This window comes from Arachis ipaensis, chromosome B4, assembly GCF_059453495.1.
Source record: "Arachis ipaensis isolate K30076 ecotype BB chromosome B4, ASM5945349v1, whole genome shotgun sequence".
NCBI classification, from domain to species: Eukaryota; Viridiplantae; Streptophyta; class Magnoliopsida; order Fabales; family Fabaceae; genus Arachis; species Arachis ipaensis.
In genome coordinates, this window is record NC_142439.1 from 4,620,285 (window position 1) to 4,641,092 (window position 20,808).

Sequence of the window (20,808 nt, forward strand, 5' to 3'; positions counted from 1 at the left end):
AGGAACGAGTTTGATTGTTTTTTTTCTTAGAGTTTTCAGTAATTCTTTGAGTGTGATATGAGTGTTATGGATATTGCATAAAGGGATTACAATGTGTATGGAGGGGTTTTGGTGAAACGGCGTCGTTTTGGTGTGGGAGGACTAATATGTCCTGTTTAAAAAGTTACATGCCACGTGTGCTCCCATAACGGCCAGGTTAATGCAACGGAAGTTACGTCAGACTTTTTCGTCGGATCCAACGGAGTCACTTCAACAGATGAATAAATTTGTTGGAAGGATCAGAAACATGAATATATTTTCTAATCCTTAGGACGAAAATGTCTGCAAAAAAAAGGTTAGTGACTTATTTATCATTTTTTCTTAATATTAAGTGTTTGTTTAGGTGTTATTAAATTGATAAAAAAGATTAATAAAATTTTTTTTTTATTTTTTAGCGTATTTAATAAATTTCTAACAATAAAAATAAAATTATTAAAAAAAAAATATTTTTTTGAGAAGTTATAATTTATATTTTTAAAAAAAAAATTTTTCTTAAAAAAACTTTTTTTTAACGTAATAAATAAATAAATAATATTTTTATATAATTATATTCAAATATAATTAATAAATAAAAGATTTTTATATAATATTTTAGTTATATTTTTCTTAAGTTATTTTTGAAAAAAATAACTTAAGAAAATGGTCTTTTCTCCTAAACTCGCTCCAACATGTCTTTAATTCTACTAAAATAAAATACAGGAAAAAAAAAAGAAAAAAAAAATGATATTATTACAGAAATAGAAATAAGGAAATAGGTGAAAGAATCGAGGCAGTAGCAGCAGCGAAAGGGAACAGAGTGGGTCTTGTCGGCTTCAACCAAACACGACCTTATCAGCGATCTAATTCGATCTACACTCTTCTGCTCTTCTTTCCCCCTTCCTTTCCCAAACCCTAGCCTACTCTCAATTCTACTAGGTACGCTTTTTCCCCATTTTTCTTCGATTCTCATTCTGATTTCATTTCTCTTCTCTCTCTCACCTGGATCTACTCTCTCTCTTCACTTCTCTATTTTCCTTTCATTTTCTCTTCTTTTCCTCTCCAGCAAACTAGCACACCACTTACGAACTTCTTCAACATATGGCTTCAAATCAGATTCAGTCATCTACTACAATTCATGCAGGTTTGACTTTTTTTTTTCCCCCTTTTGCGCAGTTTCCGTTAATTCTATATTTACTCAAACGTAATTACAAATGCAAATTACTTTCAAGCCTACCTCGGTATCCCCAATATGCTTACTGTGGTGGATTTCGAATGCGTTTCTGTTTAACTGGGATTGTAATTTCTGGATTTCTGACCAAGAAAGAAGTAGCACACATCACTAGTTAGAACTGCCAGGTTGAGCTGCAGCTGAATTTCAGTGATATAATCGGATTAAAAAAGGGACTTTTAACTCAGCGGCTCTGCATTGTTTCTAAATTTCTTTTTAAGGGAAAACAAATCTGGAAGCAAAAAAAAAGTTCAAAATCCCTTTTGTTGTTTATTCATCCTTTTACAGGGGCAACCAATGATGCTTTATACAAGGAACTGTGGCATGCCTGTGCTGGACCTCTTGTCACTCTTCCTCGTGAAGGGGAAAGGGTTTATTACTTTCCACAAGGTCATATGGAACAGGTAAAGGTTGCATGGCCTTGAATTATTAATATCCTGCTTCAATTCCAGTGAGATGTTTGTGCTTTTCTAAGTCTTGCTTTAGCTGAAGTCTTGGATGCTGTAGCTTAGTTGTTCTTTTATCAGTCCTTGAAGATTTTATTGATGTTGACTAGGCTGAGCTATCAGCTATGTTTATTCATTTTGAAGAATGACTAATCTTGAGCTATAATTCATGCCAATTTTTTATTGATTACATGGATTTTGTGGTATTGTTAAGTTCAGTTCCCATTATTTTATTATAGAATTCTTTTAGTCTCTTACCTGTGCCGTTTATTATTATATAGCTCGAGGCATCTATGAATCAAGGTTTAGAGCAGCAAATGCCTTCCTTTAATCTTCCATCTAAGATACTATGTAAAGTGGTCAATGTTCATCTTCGGGTGAGTTGCACTTTTCCTTTTCATTTGGAAATTGGTCAAGTTATATAATGATCGTCATTCACTTATCAATTCATCATGCTTGTAGGCTGAACCTGAAACCGATGAAGTATATGCACAGATAACTTTGCTTCCTGAAGCAGATGTTAGTTCCTCTCTTATTCTTTATTTGATATTACTTTTATAGTTAAATCTTTTTGGTTATTTTGATTCTATTTCTCAAGTCCCTTTCCTATTATGATGTATTTTGTTTTGGGTTCTCTCCTTTTTTTTCCCCCCTCTCTTTCTGTTGTGGTTTAGCAAAGTGAGGTGGTAAGCCCTGATGATCCTCTGCCTGAGCCACCAAGGTGTACAGTCCATTCATTTTGCAAGACACTTACCGCTTCTGACACCAGCACCCATGGAGGTTTCTCTGTTCTTCGAAGACATGCGGATGATTGTCTGCCACCACTGGTTTGCATCTTTCAACCTTTTTTTAAAAACAAAAAAGTAAACATAAAAGTTCTTTATTATGATCATATTTAGCCTCCTCATAATTTCCATATTTTGTTCAGGATATGTCTCAGCAGCCACCATGGCAAGAATTGGTTGCAACTGATTTGCATGGGAATGAATGGCATTTTCGGCATATTTTTCGAGGTATTAAGTGGTTTATAGTTTTCATATTTCCTTATTTGAAAGCATATATAAATGGGTGTGGTCTTTGACACTCATCTATCATTTTGTTGATCTGTATAATTTGATATTTGATGTTCACTCAGTCTGTTATGTTCCTGAATGCACAAACTAATTTGCAGGGCAACCAAGACGCCACTTACTGACAACTGGTTGGAGTGTCTTCGTCAGTTCCAAAAAATTAGTGGCTGGTGATGCATTTATATTCTTAAGGCAAGTTGTTTATTTTAATAGGGGAAGTGCTGTTTCTTTCTGAAGGAGCAAGACAAAAATAGCTTGCAGTTTTCATTTAATTTTGTTGTTTTAGTCATTGTGGTTGGTTTTTGTTCCATGAATTACTCTAGGGGTGAAAATGGAGAGCTCCGAGTAGGAGTTAGGAGGCTCATGAGACAGCAAAACAACATGCCATCTTCGGTTATATCCAGTCACAGCATGCATCTCGGTGTTCTGGCTACTGCATCTCACGCCATTGCCACCGGAACACTGTTTTCAGTATTTTACAAACCCAGGTCTTGTATTTAGCGCTACGAAGTTATTATTTGTTGTAGTATGCTTTTAATTCTTGATGTTGGTGTTTTCAGTTTGTCATTTTTTCAGAGAGATTGGTGTACCATCTTTTAATTTATAGTTTTTAAAATTTAAAATTTTTATTTTATATATGATAGGGATAGGGATGATAATTTTATTTCTTGTCTATTACTTTAACGACTATAAGCTCTGCTGATTATCAAAGTTTATCTCAGAACAAGCCGGTCGGAGTTTATTGTGAGTATCAATAAATATCTTGAAGCTCGAAATCATAAACTCTCAGTTGGTATGAGATTCAAAATGAGATTTGAAGGTGATGAGGTTCCTGAAAGAAGGTGCACAAGCTAGTTGCTTTACCTTTTTTATTTTATTTTAAGTTTAACACGTCATCCTGTCTGATAAACATTCCTATCTTGTGAATACAGGTTCAGTGGGACAATTGTTGGCGTTGGAGATAGCACATCATCAGTTTGGGCTGATTCTGAGTGGCGATCGTTGAAGGTTCAATGGGATGAACCATCGTCAATTTTGCGTCCTGATAGAGTTTCTCCATGGGAATTGGAGCCACTTGTATCTACCACCCCAGCAAACTCCCAGCCAGCCCAAAGAACAAAGAGATCGCGGCCTCCCATCCTGCCTTCACCAATGCCTGATTCATCAATGCAAGGTATCTTGCTCTTACACTTTATTCAAGCAAATGTTATTCTTTTGCACACATTCTTATCTTTGCACCAGGTGTATGGAAACCACCAGTTGAATCTCCATCTTTCTCCTATCGCGAACATGGCCGAGACCTCTATCCATCACCTAAATTCAATTCTAATGCAGCCAAATTTCTTGGTTTTGGCGGGAATATCTCTGCACCCAACAAGTCCATATATTGGTCTAATAGGATGGAAAACTCTACAGAATCATTTTCACCTATAGCACTTAAAGAATCTGCTGAAAAGAGACAAGGCACTGGAAATGGCTGTAGACTCTTTGGAATTCAGTTACTTGACAATGCTCATGCAGAAGAAAGTTTGCCAACTGTCATCTTGTCAGGAAGGGTGGGTGATGATAGGTCTGTTCCATCTTTGGATGGTGAGTCTGATCAGCAGTCTGAACCATCAAATGTTAATCAATCGGATATTCCTTCTGCAAGTTGTGATGCTGAAAAATCATGCCTGCGGTCTCCCCAGGAGTCACAAAGCAGGCAAATAAGAAGCTGCACAAAGGTTAGATAGCATAACTTGTACTTAATGTTGGTGTAAGATGCATTTATTCGCTTTCCATTTAGAATCCTTGAATATTCTTGACATTTTCCCTATGCACTTCTTTAGTTAGCTGTAGGTTAATTATTTGAATGTCTTAATCATACAGAATTGTCTGATGATTTGTAGCTTCTGATATATTTTTTAGAATGATTCTGCGTTGATTGACAGCATTCGACACAATGAATACATACATGAGATTGGATTGAAAGTTTTTGACATTGATACGCAATAAAACTTCATTCCTAGTCCGTTCAGAATCATGATAAATGGTTCAACTAACCAAAATATTTTAAATGGAATCCACATATTATCGGTAGTTGAATATTCTCTTAGGTACTTATTCATAAATGCTACAATAAGATTGTTATAAAGCTTCTGCTTTTTGGATGATTCAATTCAATCTAGAGGTTCGTCTTTTTTTTTTTCTTCCTAGAACTTGCAAAGAGGGTTAACTTCCTCCTTTTTTACAAGATGGTGGTGCCTGCCTCAACTTGTTTAATGAGATTCTTTTTGATAAAATTCTAATATCATTCCAGGTTCACATGCAAGGTATGGCTGTTGGAAGGGCTGTGGACTTGACAAGGTTTGATGGATATGAGGATCTGCTTTGGAAATTGGAAGAGATGTTTGACATCAAGGGTGAGCTCTGTGGATCTGAAAAGAAGTGGCAGGTTGTCTACACTGATAATGAAGATGACATGATGATGGTTGGAGATGATCCATGGCTGTAAGATCCATTGGTGCTAGCTTTTTACATAGAATCATATTTTTGTTACATATTATTAGGGTATTCATATGTCTATGTTAAACTCTAGCTTGCTAATTTACTGCAGTGAGTTCTGTAGTGTCGTGAGGAAAATTTTCATCTACACAGTAGAAGAGGTGAAGAAACTTTCACCGAAAATTGGACTTCCAATTAATGAAGTGGTTAAACCAAGCAAACTGGATGCTGAAGCAGGTGTTAATCCAGAGGATCAGTCATCCGTTGTGGGGCCTGGTTGCTAGTACTTCTAGTAGAAAAACAAAACTCATCGCTATATTACAATAAACATCAGAATGGAAGTGTAACGCGAGAGAAATTAGATGAACTTGACAAGCACTTCATCATGGACTATAGGAGCCACTACTGGTTTACTCTGTTTATCCCAAGCGGCATGGCAGCATCAACACTTCCAAGCAGAAGACTGGTTTGATACCGCTGTTTGATCTGCCTGGAAAGATAGGCTTCTGGTATTTTTGGGCACTCTGCTTCTTCCGTGGCTTAGTTTATGCCAATGGTTCATGTTCCTAGCTTATTCAGTTTTGAATGCCCCCCGAGCATTAAGAAATCAGTCTGTGATCGAGTATCTTAATACACATGCTTTGGTTTTCTTTTCTGGTTCTTGAGTAGTTATCTCGATGTATTGTATGTCATTTCTGTATATAACCTTCTGTAATCTTCGAATACTATTTAATGTATGTATAACAAGCGAAATTTTCATTTGAATTATCTCAGATCAGATAATTGGTAGTATCTTCACATGGTATGTTTACATGCTTTTGCCTTCCGTTTTCTTTCTATCATTATTTCAAAATTGATGAATTGTATTTTAAAACGGTATATTATGGGTATGAATGTATAAATATATTATTGCCCACAATGAAATTGAGGCCATTTAACAACTGGTGAATGATGATGATCCTTTCTGTACAAGAATGTGGGATAAAAAAAAAATACTATAAACCTCAGCACTTTAGCCACAATAGAACAAGTTGGTTTCAACACAAATTAAGATACTCAGCAGTTATAATCATTCAGAGGGTCTCAAGAAAATGCGCAAAGCTAGTGTACTTGGGCTCCCACCCTAGCTCGGCGCGCGTTCTCGAGTTGTTTAATCTCTTACCTAGAGGATCATCGGTTCCTACCGAAAGAAAAAAAAAAGGTAAACCAAGATAAATTGTGATTATGATTCATCAATTACTTTTGATTTTCAATCTCAACTGTTTTCAAAATCAAACAAGTCTTTACCTGTGAATTTCTCAAATCTTTTACTAAATTTCCCACTTTGGTTGACTAGATCCATCACTTCCTGCCTGCCATGATGTAGAAAAGGTGTGAGAGTCTTCCAAGAAATATGATTAAACAGGAAATGATGGAAACAATTAACACTTGTGAAAATGATGAACAAATATGTGAAACTTGAAAGCAAAGCAAATTATCAAATGAATAACATTTTACATAGTCTCAAAGTAAAGGGAAGCTTTGTAACCTGGATAAAGGGTGGTTATCACAACCCAAGAAAATCCTTCTGCGACATTTCTTCTTCAAGATTGTAACCGAAAGGGAAGCTGCATCCTGGTTTCCATGCCGACACATTTTTCAAAACAAAATACTCATCTTTTCAAAATGACAGCCAATATATGGAAACATGGAAAGGAAAAAAGCAACTTTATAAAAGATAGTTGAATCGCGTCTCAGGTGGTTTGGATATGTGAAAAGAAGACCGATAGAACATCCAGTCAGGAGGGTGGATGAGATGGAAGATGGACAAAGGGCGAAAGGCAGAGGAAGACCTAAGAAGACCATCCATGAGGTGGTCAAACGAGATCTACATGTAAACGGTCTCTCAGTAGACATGATACATGACAGAGCACAATGGCATCGTTTGATTCATGTAGCCGACCCCACTTAGTGGGACAAGGCTTTGTTGTTGTTGTTTGTTATGGTTTGAGAAAATACAACTAGGAAACAAAATACTCAAGTATACAAAGGACATAAGAGAAAGAACATAGTGGAATAATCTCAACACTTGAGCTGCTAAAGCCAAATAATATGGAGCTTCGATAATCTACCAAGTATAATAAGATGATGCAATGACATTCTGACCTCATAATGTATAAGATTCAGGATGTGGTCAGGTCGAGATTCGACAATCCCCTTCTCTAACCAATAAACGTGTGCGCCTCTATCTTCTTTGTTTTAAAGGTCAAGGTAGACATCAAGTGTAAACATAGAAGAGAAAACCACCGAGACGAAAATGATCTTTGAGATCAGAGCAAATAGAATACCGAAAACTGAAAAGGATATATAAAGTCCGGACAGCCTTACGACAGAGCCGCCGAACTCCAGCACAACATTTTCAGCTTTAAGAAGGACGTCGGTCCTGGGGCTCCTCCCAAATGGCACAACCGGAGTATCCTACAAAGAAGTAAATCAAACCTTGGGAACAAGACACTTTGGCACCATCATTCATACACCAGAAGATGCTGAAGCATGATTCTATAATTATATAAATCCGAAGATAACAAGGAAAAAAGTGATGCACAGTTGCACAAATGAAGCAACCACAAACAGATTCAAACTTGTAGATGTGATATGTAAACAATATCAATATCATTGATTCAAATATGACAAGAAAAACAAAAAACAAGCAGCAAAACAATGTTTCCTACCTCATCACAAAAGCCATTGTTGTTACAATCATAAGGAGCAGAACTTGATGTAAACAGAAAAGCACCTTCGCCGTTCCAGCACAAAGCAGCTTGCCTGATTGGTTGACAGTTCACAACACGTCAGTTCGGAAATACACCTTGTAAACTGATTTAGTTTCCTTCTATTTTAAGTATGTTTATGTTTTTTATGAAGGATATACATAAGTATCACATTCGAGGCCGTTGTCAAACTCTGAAGAAGAACAAGAGTAATCATGCATGACCCACAATAATTGTTGCTTTTTTGCAAGTTATAACATAAAATCAGGGAGGGAAATCAAGTGTAACAGTTGAAGGCTTGAGACTTCTCACATAATTCAGCACCATTTTATGCAAGCATGTTTCCCACGTAAATTAAGTTTCCATAATGGCATGTTTTCCAATAATCCTTGTGAACGAAGTTTGAAAGTGCAAAGCTTTAATATTTATACAAGAAATCTAGCAAAACAATATAATCCTCAAAGAAGCAATTTTCGCATCTAAAATACTTATCTGTATTTCTTATATATATATAGTCAACAGAAACATTAAAGCCTTGTGATTCTAGGGAGTAAGAACACCCTACATAGCAGAAGATTGTTGACAAAAAGGGACTTAATTCACAAAGGTGCTCAATATTTCATGCTAATCAACTCTGAAATTGCTCACCTTAGATCACCAGGGTAGTCTGCAGATTGGTAAGGTGGAGCACAGAAAATCACATAAGGGAATTTGTAGTCTTCTTTTGTCCACTTCAAAGAGGGACTAATACCCAATTTAATCAATTCTTCATGATGATTAGTAGTTACAGTTTGTCCAAAAACTTGACAACCCGGATATTCCTGCTTCGGTCAATACAAAGTTACAAACACATATCCATAGAAGCATATTGATAACAAGGATCAAAATTCAAATCTTCGAATCTGGGCTACATTTTTCACATAAGCCTTGCTTGACAATTGTTTAAAGACAGAAATACAAAGACATTGGAAGAAAACACAAACATAGAAACATGTACATGTCAAATGTTTCTGTCCCGGTATAAAGTATATCAATTTTCTGTCCACCCCAAAATCAGGAACAGCGGAACAAAGACAAAAACAAAGGCAAAGACACAATTTTTATGTAATATATGTGTCTTTGTCTAGATTTCTGTCACTGTCTCCGTCTCTAACTCTCAGTATTATATATTTTCTGTGATGAGACAATTATCAAATACACCAACATCATAGCTACAAATAAAAGTACATCAAAATAGACAAGAGACATGAAAAGGAAAGAAAAAGAGCACCTGACGCCATTTCTGAGCAACCAAACGACCAAGAACACCAGGACCAACGATGAGAAGGTCGTGTTGTCCAATTGCATGAGAAGGGGAAGACCCCAATTCTTGACTGGGAACAGAACCATCTTCTGCCGAGACCTGAAAATGGGTAGCACTAGCCATCAAAGACAAAGATAAAGATAAAGTTTTTGACTTTAGCTTAATACCCCAACTTGAAGTAGTGGATAGTGAGGGTAACAAGTTTTTGGACTTAGAATAAGGGAACCCAAAACGTTGAAACTGAATTTGAGTTTGAGTGTGGTGCATGCAGAGAGTGATGGAGCTGAGATGAACGATTGTTCCCAATCCCATCTTCATCAAAAACCAATTTTTTAAGTCTTTGATGTTATCTCAATTCCCGAGATTACATTTTTTTTTGGCATAACGTGTGTGAACCACCAACCAATCATCCGTAACGAACTTAGATTAATCGAGTGAAAAAACTTACTCGACCATTTAAGTAAGTATTAGAAGTTCGAATCTTATCTTATACATAGAGTAATCTTATCTTATCTTATTAGAATTTAGATTTGCGACAAATTAATCACAAACTTATAACATTAGGAGATTCTATCTATAACAAAAAAAAATCACAATGTCACGTTTTCTCTTTACTACTCGCAAAGGTGTGGCAAAATGCATTTAGCTACAGTTTGAAATGTTGTCAATAATAAAAGAAATAAATATATAGTTTTGTATATTAGTACAAAATATTTACTTACTAGTACCAAATAAAAGTGTTGCTTTCAATAGCCTGAAGTCAATTCCACCTAATTGTTTTAAAACCAATCAAATTGTAGCACTGTATGGATAATAATTTTTATTATGACTATTTTATGATTATGAAACATGAATGATGTAATATGCATCAATATTCCATGGCGTGTACATTTATTTATATTAAATGATTCCGGAACAACCGAGACAATTTTCCGTTTATTGACTTTCATTTTGGGCATCACTTTTAGTTTTGGTACTATTTATCTTTAGACCCTTATTAAAGTTTAAAAAAATTGAATAAACTACTTTTTTTTTTTTTATTTACGAATGATTAAGAAATTGATAAATTTATTTATGAAAAAATAAAATTAACGTTATATTTATAAAAGATGAGTTTCGGTGAATAAAATTATCCAAACATTAAAAAATTATCTAAATATATTAATACATTAAAATTAATAATTAATTTTAGTATATACCTAATATTATTATTTTGTTAATGTATGATAATTAATATGGTCCGATATTTAAGTAAATAAAAACTTTTGGTAAAAATAATACAAATTTACTCACATAAACACAAGCTAAGTAATAAAAAAATAACCAAATTATACATGATGTGCATTAAAATATAACCAATTTGGGGTTAAAATATCACCAAATTATACATGATGTGCATTAAAACATCTTCTCAAAAGCTTAAAACTAATTTTGGGGTTCACCAAAGATCAAACTCTTGACCTTTCGGATCTAGCATTCTAATACCGTACATGATACCACTCATCTCAAAAGCTTCAGCTAATAGGAAAGGGTAACACTAATGATTATATCTCTAATATTTCCTAAACCTCTATAATATTCCATTGGCTCCTCATACTTTCCCATAACCAAATTATACATGCATGTATGAGAATCAACATGACAAGGGACAGAGACAATATGAAAATGTTTAGGTTCACCTGCCTTATAACAACAATAATCTCTTTATCTTGTTGTAGCTGTTCTTGCACTTCAATGTTTCTCTACACTGCCAATTACCATGATGTAAAGCAACAACCAATCTCACTTGTCACCCCAAATTCGAATAAAGGATAAATAGGTACATGATCTTTTGGTTTATAGATATTTAAGTTTTTGAGAATTTAAAAATACATTTAAGTTTTTAACTTTTTCAAAATCTAGATACATCAATCTTTTTGTTCATTTGGGTCTGTCAGACCTAACAGAAAATGCAAGATTGGTGACAACAAAGCCTGGTTGTTATTGGTCTATGAAACTGTCCACAAACCTTAAAAATATAGCACCAGGGATTTAACTAGAAATTATTTTAATGTAAAAGTTGGGTGAAAAATATTGTTACCATTTTGTTATGTTGTCATTCATGTCCCCTATATGCTGAAAAATGAAATTTCTACTCTCACAAGTCACAGCGTACCATGATATTCCAATCTCTCTTCTGTAGGATATCAGGAAAAAGATGGAAACAACTCGTGACCAGTTAGCAGAGGCATTGTATCAGAAGGGGCTTGCGCTTAAAGGTAAGAGTTGCTTCATTCTTATTCTGATCATGTTTTCTTAAGCAATTACTATACAAAGTGAAGAACCATGCTTATGATTGTTTCATTTCTTTGGTTAATGACTTAAAGGTTAACTCTCAGTGTAAACAGTACCATATATCATGCATGCAGTGCTGCATGACAATTAGCTCCAAGAAGTGAGAGATCCCTGTAAAGCGTGTGAAGTTAACTTCTTTTCTTATACATCTGGTGTATGCCATAAGTGCTACTTTTCATTTAACCTAAAGATTCAAATAATGTCTTACATAACTATAATTGTTATGATCAATTGATGATCATGACGATAAACAACATAGTTTCTTCTTTCTTGTGTCTGCTATGCTGCTATGAAACTTTCTATGGTTAGTTTCAGTCATCTGCATTATTGTTCTGATGAAAATGTTAAAGTGATTCATTGGCCTGAAACGAGTCACTTTTCCATTATGGTAGTGATTACAACCCTCTAACTGTGGGGTGTATTGTATTTTAGACAGCAATACTGTACATTTTCATCAATAATTGACTGTATTTGTGAGAATACAATAATTCATGTAATATTATACATCATTTTCATTTTACACCAATAATGATGTAGGCTTTTGTTTTCCCTTCATTTTTAATTAGAGACACTTTTTAACAGATCGTTCACGTATTTTTACCGATGATTCTAGCAATGGTAAAAATTAAATAATAATTTGGAAACATGTATTCACCATACAGGGAGAATTGGAAGAACTAATATTCAAGGATATATAACAAATTAAAAGACTTGAAATATGAAAGAATAAAAAGATTAAAGTACAATGACAAAAGCTTAAGTTGAAATTATCTCATAAAATTAAGGTTTTTCTATAGAAAAGTCTTTATGAAAAGCTTCCGGTGTTGCAACAAGTTTACAGTCGGTTCGCATCCACTCCTGCTACTTGTCCAAGATGCATGTTGAAGACTGAATCAATTTCTTATGCTTTGTTCTAATGCCCCCTGTCTTCAATAATATGGAGGTTAAGCTTAATAATCCATGACCTATGGATGAGAGATGCATGTTGAAGACCGAATTAATTTCTCATGCTTTGTTTCAATGCCCCCTGTCTTCAATAATATGGAGGTTAAGCTTAATAATCTCTGACCTATGGATGAGAGAAGAAGAGACATTTTTCAATTGGTGGCAACGAGTCTTATCCTAGGCAGCAGCTCAATTCGACAGTAGACAAAAGACCCTCCTCAATTCGGTGTGTTTTTGAGAATGTAATAAGCTCAGCACCAGAGATAGTGAAAGAAGCCAGCAATTTAGTGCATAAACTCGTGAGCGATACCTGATAGATGCTGCTAATTTTCTTTACTCTTACTTTACTCTTTTCTAAACTCTTAGTCTTTCAGTCACAGTTGATGATAAATGAAAATGTCCAATTCTTTTGTCCTTCCTTATGGAAACACTTTTATATTAATAAAATAACATTTATCTTTAAAAAAAAATGACAAAAGCTTAAGGAGTATGAATTAGAGTAACAACCGAAGAGGAGGACAAAAGAACTTCACTTCTGGCAATACTCTCTGGAAATTTCCATAGTCCAAATCGAAGATGCCGATATCTTGAGCAACCGGACGGTAAAATGATGATTGCAGATCTATTTGGTTATCTGTAAACCAAATCTGATTTCCTTTGCTTAGAGAAGGCACAGGAATTTGAACAGAAGAATTAAATCCAATCACTAGTATGGAGTTACCTAAATTATCTATCGTTGACCATTCTTTTCTGTTTCTTTTTAACTCATAGATATCGAATTTAAGAGTTTCAAATTCTTCGCCTTTTCTCCCTGTGTGTCTTACCAACATCAATAAGCTTCCATTGGCGCACCCGATAAGATATTTAGACTTGACAGGGCCTAGGGGAATTTCAGATGGAGGTCTGCTTTCATGGATTCCTCCCTTAAGCCCTGATCTTGTCTTTGTATCAAATTCGTATAGCTGCCCGTAATAGTTTACGGCATATATCTTTTCTTGGAAAAATATTATGTCATGAACCACTCATCTCTCGAAAATTCTAGCCCTGAAAATTCTACCCATCTCATATTGCCAGGCTTGTAAAAGGCCAGCCTCCGGTAATAAGGTCCGAATATCACCACCGCCACAAAATTTTCAATGTCATACTCAGGAGATGAGTTTATAATAACCTTAACAACATGCAATCTATGAACTTCATCTCTTTCCTCGGTCATCGTAACGTCATCATAATCCAACAGTGTGTATTCATTCCCATGATTATCAGGCTGGTAATCAATTACATCGGGTAAAGTTGAGATTGGAGGAAGATCCAATCTACGATTTGTAAATGGATTTAACATTTGGATAGTGCCATCGGATATGGATACGACAATTAACCATCCATGACAAGAACCGCGAATTAACTTGTCGTAGGACTGCATTTCTGGCAGCATGATATGGTAAATGTTTTTCTCTTCAAGGGCGCAAGTATCAAGAGTTTCATCATCTGCAACGCCTAATTGCATGAGATGATGAATCTCCTTGTCTTCGTCAGAATGATTCTTGACGGTTTCGTCAGGTAACAATAACCACGGAATTTTGTTTTCATTGGGAATCTTTGGAAGTTTCAAGCGCCACTGTTTGCAAACAAATCGAAGTTGGATGTAATCATGGTAGGCATGGAACCGTTTTGAAATTTCTTTCAACAAATCTTCATCAATGTCTGCCCATCGATTAATCTCGTCCATGTTGAAAGTGTTGGTTGAAGAAGCTGTAAGGATATGTAAATATAATATAGAAGACTAAGAAGAGGGAGATCAAGAGAGAATGTGAAAGGATAATTAGTTAAGGCAAAGAAGACGGAAGAGCTTTTGCAATGGGTTATAATTTATATAAGAATCATAAGCATAATTCAACCAAATCATATAAAGACATCTAGGAAATTCAATGCAGAATTGTGGCAATGTTTTTATTTTGAATCAATAACAGCAAAACAACAATTCACCAAAACAAATACAACATATTGAATTCGAAGCGAAGATTAGGAGGGTTTTCTTGCGCTGGTTTTTCTCACAACATTGATTTAAATAGAGAAAGTATTGGGATAATATGATTTCTATAAAACAACATTTTTCATTGAAATACATGGAAGAAAAACGCTATGTATTTTTAATATGGGGTAAAAGCAGATGTTTTTAAATAAGGTAAAAAGTTTGTGTGTTTTTTATTTATATGGATACCACAAATTTAAGGGTCAGATTTGTGGTCTAATTGTGGTTTTAAATTTTTTTTTAAATGCAAATTTGAGGGTCAGATTTAAGTTTTTTATTTTAAATTTTTTTGAATATACAAATCTGACCCTCAGATTTGTAATCCTATAAAATCTGACCCTCTCTATTTCCCTAAATTTGAGGGTTCGATTTATTACTTAAAATTAAAAAAATTAATCCATATTAAAAAAAAACACACTAATTATTCATAATAATGAATTACACACAATTTTTTTCTATATAAAAAATTAGCCGAAAGAAAAAAGGTGACTAAAATAAATTAGAAACAATTAGACAAAATTAGAAGTAAAAATTTTACTAAAATAATAAAATATAAAATGAATACTCATACCAGCGATGGATTCAGAAAATTTTGATAATAAGGACGAAATATATATAACATGATAATAATTTTTATAATAAAAGTATTACGTTTACATAAAAAATTAGTTATGAAATTATCTATTATAAATTTGTGTATAAATACATATATCATTTAACTTATTTTTAATGTATATTTTGTATTTTAAAATTTATATTTTAAGGTTTATTTTATATAAGTGATGTTATCTCAATTCGCGAGATTACATTTTTCTTTGGGCATAACGTGTGTGAACCACCAACCAATCACAATGTCCCGTAACAAACTTAGATTAGTCGAATGATGAACTTATTCACCCATTTAAGTAAGTACTATAAATTCGAATCTTATCTTATACACACAATAATTTATTGGTCACCCACAAACCTTTAAATAGAACTTAAATTCGCGATAAATTAGTCACAAACTTATAGGATTAGGAGATTCCATCTATAACAAAAAAATCACAATGTCACGTTTTCTCTTTACTACGCGCAAAGGTGTGGCAAAATGCATTTAGCTACCGTTTGAAATGTGGTCAATAATAAATGACTAGAGTACTAAAATATTAGTCATTAGGAAATGGGAATAGGCAAATAATAATCAATAATTTGTAGATAATAATAATAATAATAATAATAATAATAATAATATATTTAAATAATTAAAAGAAATAAATATATAGTTCTGCATATTAGTACAAAATATTTACTTACTAGTACCAAATAAAAGTGTTGCTTTCAATAGCCTGAAGTCAATTCCACCTAATTGTTTTAAAACCAATCAAATTGTAGCACTGTATGGATAATAATTTTTATTATGACTATTTTATGATTATGAAATATGAATGATGTAATATGCATCAATATTCCATGGCCTGTACATTTATTTATTTATATTGACTTTCATTTTGGGCATCACTTTTAGTTTTGGTACTATTTATCTTGAGACCCTTTTTAAAGTTTAAAAAAATTGAATAAACTACTTTTTTTTATTTATGAATATTTAAAAAATTGATAAATTTACTTATGAAAAAATAAAGTTAACGTCATATTTATAAAAGATGAGTTTCGATGAACAAAATTATTCAAATATTAAAAAATTATCTAAATATATTAGTACATTAAAATTAATAATTAATTTTAGTATATACCTAATATTATTATTTTGTTAATGTATGATAATTAATATGGTCCGATATTTAAGTACATAAAAACTTTTGGTAAAAATAATACAAATTTACTCACATAAACACAAGTTAAGTAATAAAAAAAATAACCAAATTATACATGATGTGCATTAAAATATAACCAAATTATACATGCATGTATGAGAATCAACATCACAAGGGACAGAGACAATATGAAAATGTTTAGGTTCACCTGCCTTATAACAACAATAATCTCTTTATCTTGTTGTAGCTGTCCTTACACTTCAATGTTTCTCTATCCTTAATGGAAAAGACAGTGCCAATTACCATGATGTAAAGCAACAACCAATCTCATTTGTCACCCCTAATACAAAAAAAAAAAATAGGTCTTTGATCTTTTGGTCTATAAAGGTTTAAGTTTTTGAAAATTTAAAAATACATTTAAATTTTTAATTTTCTCAAAATTTAGATACATTGATCTTTTTGTTCACTTGGGTCTGTCAGACCTAATAGAAAAATCAAATATATGTCCGTGATCCTAATTTGGCCGATATACGGATGTACATGTGAGACAATTTTTAAAATAAGATAAATTAAACTCAAGATTCAAGAATCAATATGTCTAAATTTTGAAAATGTCAGAAACTTAAATATATTTTCAAATCTTCAGAGACTTAAATATCCATAAACCAAAAAGTTAAAGACCTATTTGTCCTTTTCTCTCCCAAATACATCGTGTGTAACATGCATTAGGGTTAGAAATATTTATGATTTTTTTAAAATATCCCTAACTTTTAATTTCACTCGATTTTGTTTATAATATTTTTTATTTATTCAATTTTATTTTTAATGTTTTTTATTTATGTCAAAATTATTTACGATAGGTTTTTATTTTGTTCCTAAAATTTTACATAATGTTCGAGAGTAATTTTGGCATAAATTAAAAATACTAAAGATAAAACTAGATAAAACTAAACGTTTGGAATACTTTAAAAAAAATTACAAACATTAAAACACAAAAATTATATTTTATCCTATATATTATTATATAATTTTCACACAATAAGTGTGATATAAGACAATTGCATATCAATTCCTACAACATTACCATATACCACATAATTATATTGGTGTTCATTGTGTATCATTATATTCCAACGCAACTTAATCATATTGTATATACTTTTATTATAGGTCTCACATGGAACTATGATATAATTTTTTATATAGTATTTATAAATGAGAGGTAATTTTTGCTATATAAACTAACTTTTAAAATTAAATTTATTCGATTTAATATAATAGGGTCACCACAAACTATATTTTGATTGAATACTAAATAATTAAGTGGCAGAGATAATCCGTAATCAATATATCTTTATAACCAATCTTTTTGGTATAATATTGTGGGTTTATTTGAAAGAGCCATAGATGTATATGCTATGAAATGGTTCTCATAGTGTGATTTCTGCGTATATAAGAGCATGCAATTTAATAAAGAATAAAATCTTTTTAAGTGGAAGTGAAAAAATGAAAGAAAAAATTAATGAATTTAAACATTTTAACATAAATAATAATATTTTTGTGAGAAAGAATTAATTAAAGTTGTACTCCCTTTTTATTTCCACTAAAATATTTTTTTTGTCTTTATATCACAGAAATATGTTAGTCATATATTAGTATTACATCTTTTTAATCCACAATTGTGTAATACATCAACATGACATTTATTTAAAAAATGATTTCTATATCTTTAACTTTTTTTTAATCATTTTTATAGTTTTTTAAATATAAGAAGAAAAATATATATACAAGAGTCCAATTATTATGTAAAAAAGTCATTATTTTCACACTTGTGATGTCGAAGGCATGCAATCTTGAACTTTCATGGCTATGAAGGATTGAATTGATTCTATTACTTTGTCATTGTCACACTTTGCTATAAAAGAAAAGCAAAATCAGAATGGTACACAAAATAAGAATGAATTATTTGATGTCAAAAAAGAAAGGAGAATAAATTACTTGGGACTGCCACAAACTTTGCATAAAGATGATAGAAAAATACTGTGCCTAAAGATCAATAATATTCTTGGACTGGCAAATATATTTTGTACGCTTACAATAAAGCTAAAATTTGGTCTTAGCTTGTCACAAAAGTTTAACACTTTTTCCCCGACCATGGTGCATATGTTAGGTTAAGTCTCTCAACTTAAATAAATTATCGATTAATTAAAAATATAAAAATATCATTTATTTTTTTAAAATGCAAAACATATAAATTATTTTGGGAGACTAATTTATTTTTATATATTTTGAATAATAAAAAAATTTAAATATTTTATATTTTAAAATATGAGATATTTTTGTATTTTCAATTAGCCATAAATTTATATATTTTTAAATTAAAAAAATTATAGACTTATTTATTTTTTATTTTTTTATTTTTTTTTTCAGAAAATAGAACACGAATTTAATGCTCTCTTTTTCCACATCTTGATTGAATAAGAACCACAAACATATGGTAGGAAAATACATATGGTAGGAAAATAGATAAATAATTTAGTAGAGAATTAAAACATCATAATTAATGAACTACGTACTCTCAAATTTTAAGGATAAGTTTTGTATACGATTTTGAGTTCAACTGAAATATATAAAATTTTTAGTCAAATTAATCTTAAAAGATATAGATTAATTATTTATTTGGATAAAATAAATATATTACTTATGTTAACAATTTTTTTTGTATGTATAAAACAAAATAATACCTTCTCAACAACTCAAAATAATTACTAGAATAATACCATATTACACATTTACACCATAAATTAAGCCAAGTTGTAACTGTTTTTTTCCTTTTAGTTTTTGAAATTTGATCGTTAATCTAAGACTAAATTCAAATTCAGAAATATTTGGTAACTAAAGAAAATTAGTCAAAAACAGCTATAATTTACCTTATTTAACATTCATTAATTATTGCGATAATTAATTAATATTAAATAAGACAATTTTTGACTATTTTTTTTGTCTACCTAATATTACCCGACCAAATTAACTTCCAAGTTCCAAGTTCACATTTCTAATTTAGGTCCCTCAAAAGATGGAATAATAAATTTCATATACTATTTTTCATCATGTGATCCAATGTACCTTCCCCACCAACTAAATGATGCACTTTTACCAACAATATTCTTTGTATATTAAAAATGAATTACTAAATTAACTGTGTATATTTATATATATTAAATTAAATAATCAGTCATTAAAATAATTAAATATATCAAAGTAAAATAATTATATATAATAATAGATAAATGATTAAATAGTATAATATTTTTTTATAGAAGATCAAATATGTATTTCTATAGTCACCAAAAAAAAAACACACACATGTTTATACGAAATGACAAATTAATAATTAATTTTTAATGTATAAACAATACAATTGTATTTTTACCGTATCCAATATTCATTCTTCTCCCTAAATAGATAGTTAGCTAAGTTATTATGTTATAATTTAGAGATTATTACATATCCACTAACTTTTTATTACATGAGATTCTTGCTCAATAGTGTTGTCAATTTTTTTTTATAAAATTGTTTAAAAAGTAAATGTTATCATATTTTAATTAATATTATTAGTATATAGTAAAATTATTTACATATGCAAATATATTTGATAGTTAATTTACTAAATTTACAACATTTTGCATTAGATATGAGTAGTGGTGTTCATGGTCCATCCGCCCTGAAGATCCAGTCCGATCCCGAATTTTTTATGGACTAATTTGGTGTGATTTCACCGGATCTAAGGCCGGGTAAGGGTATTAAAAATAGACCCGGTCATTATTTTGGGTTGGATTCGCGCCATAGTTCGGGTCACCCGAATTCGGCTGGATGGCTCGGTCATCATACATAATTAATATTTTGTGTTATTAGTGATGAATGATGGCTATTCTTATGTGGAATTTAAGTATTGTAAACCTTAATATTTTGTGTTATTAGTCATTATAAGACTATAAATTAATGTTTTATGTTTAAAATGCATAAGACTCTAGACTAATGCATAATATTGTGTTATTTGTATTGATTTAAATATTTTGTGTTATTAGACAATATCAGTATTGATTGTGGTTGTGCTTTAATTTTAGGAAATGGTTGGTTCTTGTGATATTTTTCTAAGTGAATTTTATCATGTCAAATAATGGTTTGAGTCTTAAAAATTTGGATATTTTTACATGCTAGCTTACAATAAGGTAATGCCGGTTTTTACTTGGTATAATCGTGACTCGAAAGTGTATAGGTTTTATCGGGTCGATGACCGGGTTCGAATCTAACAAATAAGTCCGGTATATATTTTGAGTCGAATTTGAGTCACATCAAACCTAGTTTCACCCGACTCATGAACACCCCTTGATATTAGAAACCGAAAAAGGAAAGAGAAGAAAAAATATCTTAGGACTTAGGAGGC

General features: G+C 31.7%; 2 protein-coding genes, 1 long non-coding RNA gene and 1 pseudogene across 7 annotated transcripts; 2 read left to right on the forward strand and 2 right to left on the reverse strand.

Moving 5' to 3' along the window:
• The first annotated feature begins 753 nt into the window (after positions 1–753).
• On the forward strand, positions 754–6,035 carry ARF1 (auxin response factor 1). 4 transcript variants are annotated; one of them, XM_016341829.3, is made up of 14 exons: positions 754–954; positions 1,082–1,159; positions 1,535–1,650; positions 1,974–2,069; positions 2,155–2,211; positions 2,367–2,519; positions 2,621–2,705; positions 2,864–2,954; positions 3,086–3,250; positions 3,485–3,604; positions 3,695–3,936; positions 4,005–4,486; positions 5,062–5,252; positions 5,341–6,035. In XM_016341829.3, exons 2-14 carry the CDS (start codon positions 1,117–1,119, stop codon positions 5,528–5,530), a joined length of 2,031 nt encoding a protein of 676 aa, XP_016197315.1. In that variant the 5' UTR covers positions 754–954; positions 1,082–1,116; the 3' UTR covers positions 5,531–6,035. The 4 variants fall into 4 exon arrangements, with proteins under 4 accessions (XP_016197315.1, XP_016197316.1, XP_016197317.1 ...); XM_016341830.3 differs by having other exon boundaries at positions 5,359–6,035; XM_016341831.3 differs by having other exon boundaries at positions 773–954; positions 4,023–4,486.
• Positions 6,036–6,108: 73 nt separating this feature from the next.
• LOC107638515 (uncharacterized) lies at positions 6,109–9,713 on the reverse strand. Of its 2 annotated transcripts, none has more exons than XR_015881079.1 (8): positions 9,267–9,713; positions 8,645–8,817; positions 7,958–8,051; positions 7,593–7,703; positions 7,392–7,481; positions 6,775–6,860; positions 6,534–6,594; positions 6,109–6,426 (listed from the first exon to the last, which is right to left on the reverse strand). XR_015881079.1 is itself a non-coding variant. In XM_088485177.1 (8 exons), exons 1-8 carry the CDS (start codon positions 9,615–9,617, stop codon positions 6,320–6,322), a joined length of 1,077 nt encoding a protein of 358 aa, XP_088341303.1. In that variant the 5' UTR covers positions 9,618–9,708; the 3' UTR covers positions 6,109–6,319. The 2 variants fall into 2 exon arrangements, 1 of the variants encoding a protein (XP_088341303.1); XM_088485177.1 differs by having other exon boundaries at positions 6,534–6,598; positions 7,392–7,480; positions 7,592–7,703; positions 9,267–9,708.
• Positions 9,714–11,061: 1,348 nt separating this feature from the next.
• On the forward strand, positions 11,062–11,872 carry LOC148566523 (uncharacterized). Its single transcript, XR_015880797.1, has 3 exons — positions 11,062–11,118; positions 11,482–11,557; positions 11,666–11,872. It is a non-coding gene; the product is annotated as an uncharacterized LOC148566523 (long non-coding RNA).
• A 1,200-nt stretch (positions 11,873–13,072) lies between these two features.
• Positions 13,073–14,406, reverse strand: LOC107635862 (F-box protein At2g17036-like; annotated as a pseudogene).
• Between the last annotated feature and the right edge of the window lie 6,402 nt (positions 14,407–20,808).

Excerpts from the sequence above, each read along its gene's own strand:
- LOC107638515 (XM_088485177.1), bottom strand. The coding sequence starts at position 9,617 with ATGAAGATGGGATTGGGAACAATCGTTCATCTCAGCTCCATCACTCTC. Across the intron at positions 8,052-8,644 it reads GACTACCCTGGTGATCTAAG|GCAAGCTGCTTTGTGCTGGA; the intron begins GTGAGCAATTTC and ends TCAACCAATCAG. Across the intron at positions 6,861-7,391 it reads TGAATCTTATACATTATGAG|GATGCAGCTTCCCTTTCGGT; the intron begins GTCAGAATGTCA and ends CATGGAAACCAG.
- ARF1 (XM_016341829.3), top strand. The coding sequence starts at position 1,117 with ATGGCTTCAAATCAGATTCAGTCATCTACTACAATTCATGCAG. Across the intron at positions 2,706-2,863 it reads TTTTCGGCATATTTTTCGAG|GGCAACCAAGACGCCACTTA; the intron begins GTATTAAGTGGT and ends ACTAATTTGCAG. Across the intron at positions 5,253-5,340 it reads GTTGGAGATGATCCATGGCT|CTTGCTAATTTACTGCAGTG; the intron begins GTAAGATCCATT and ends GTTAAACTCTAG.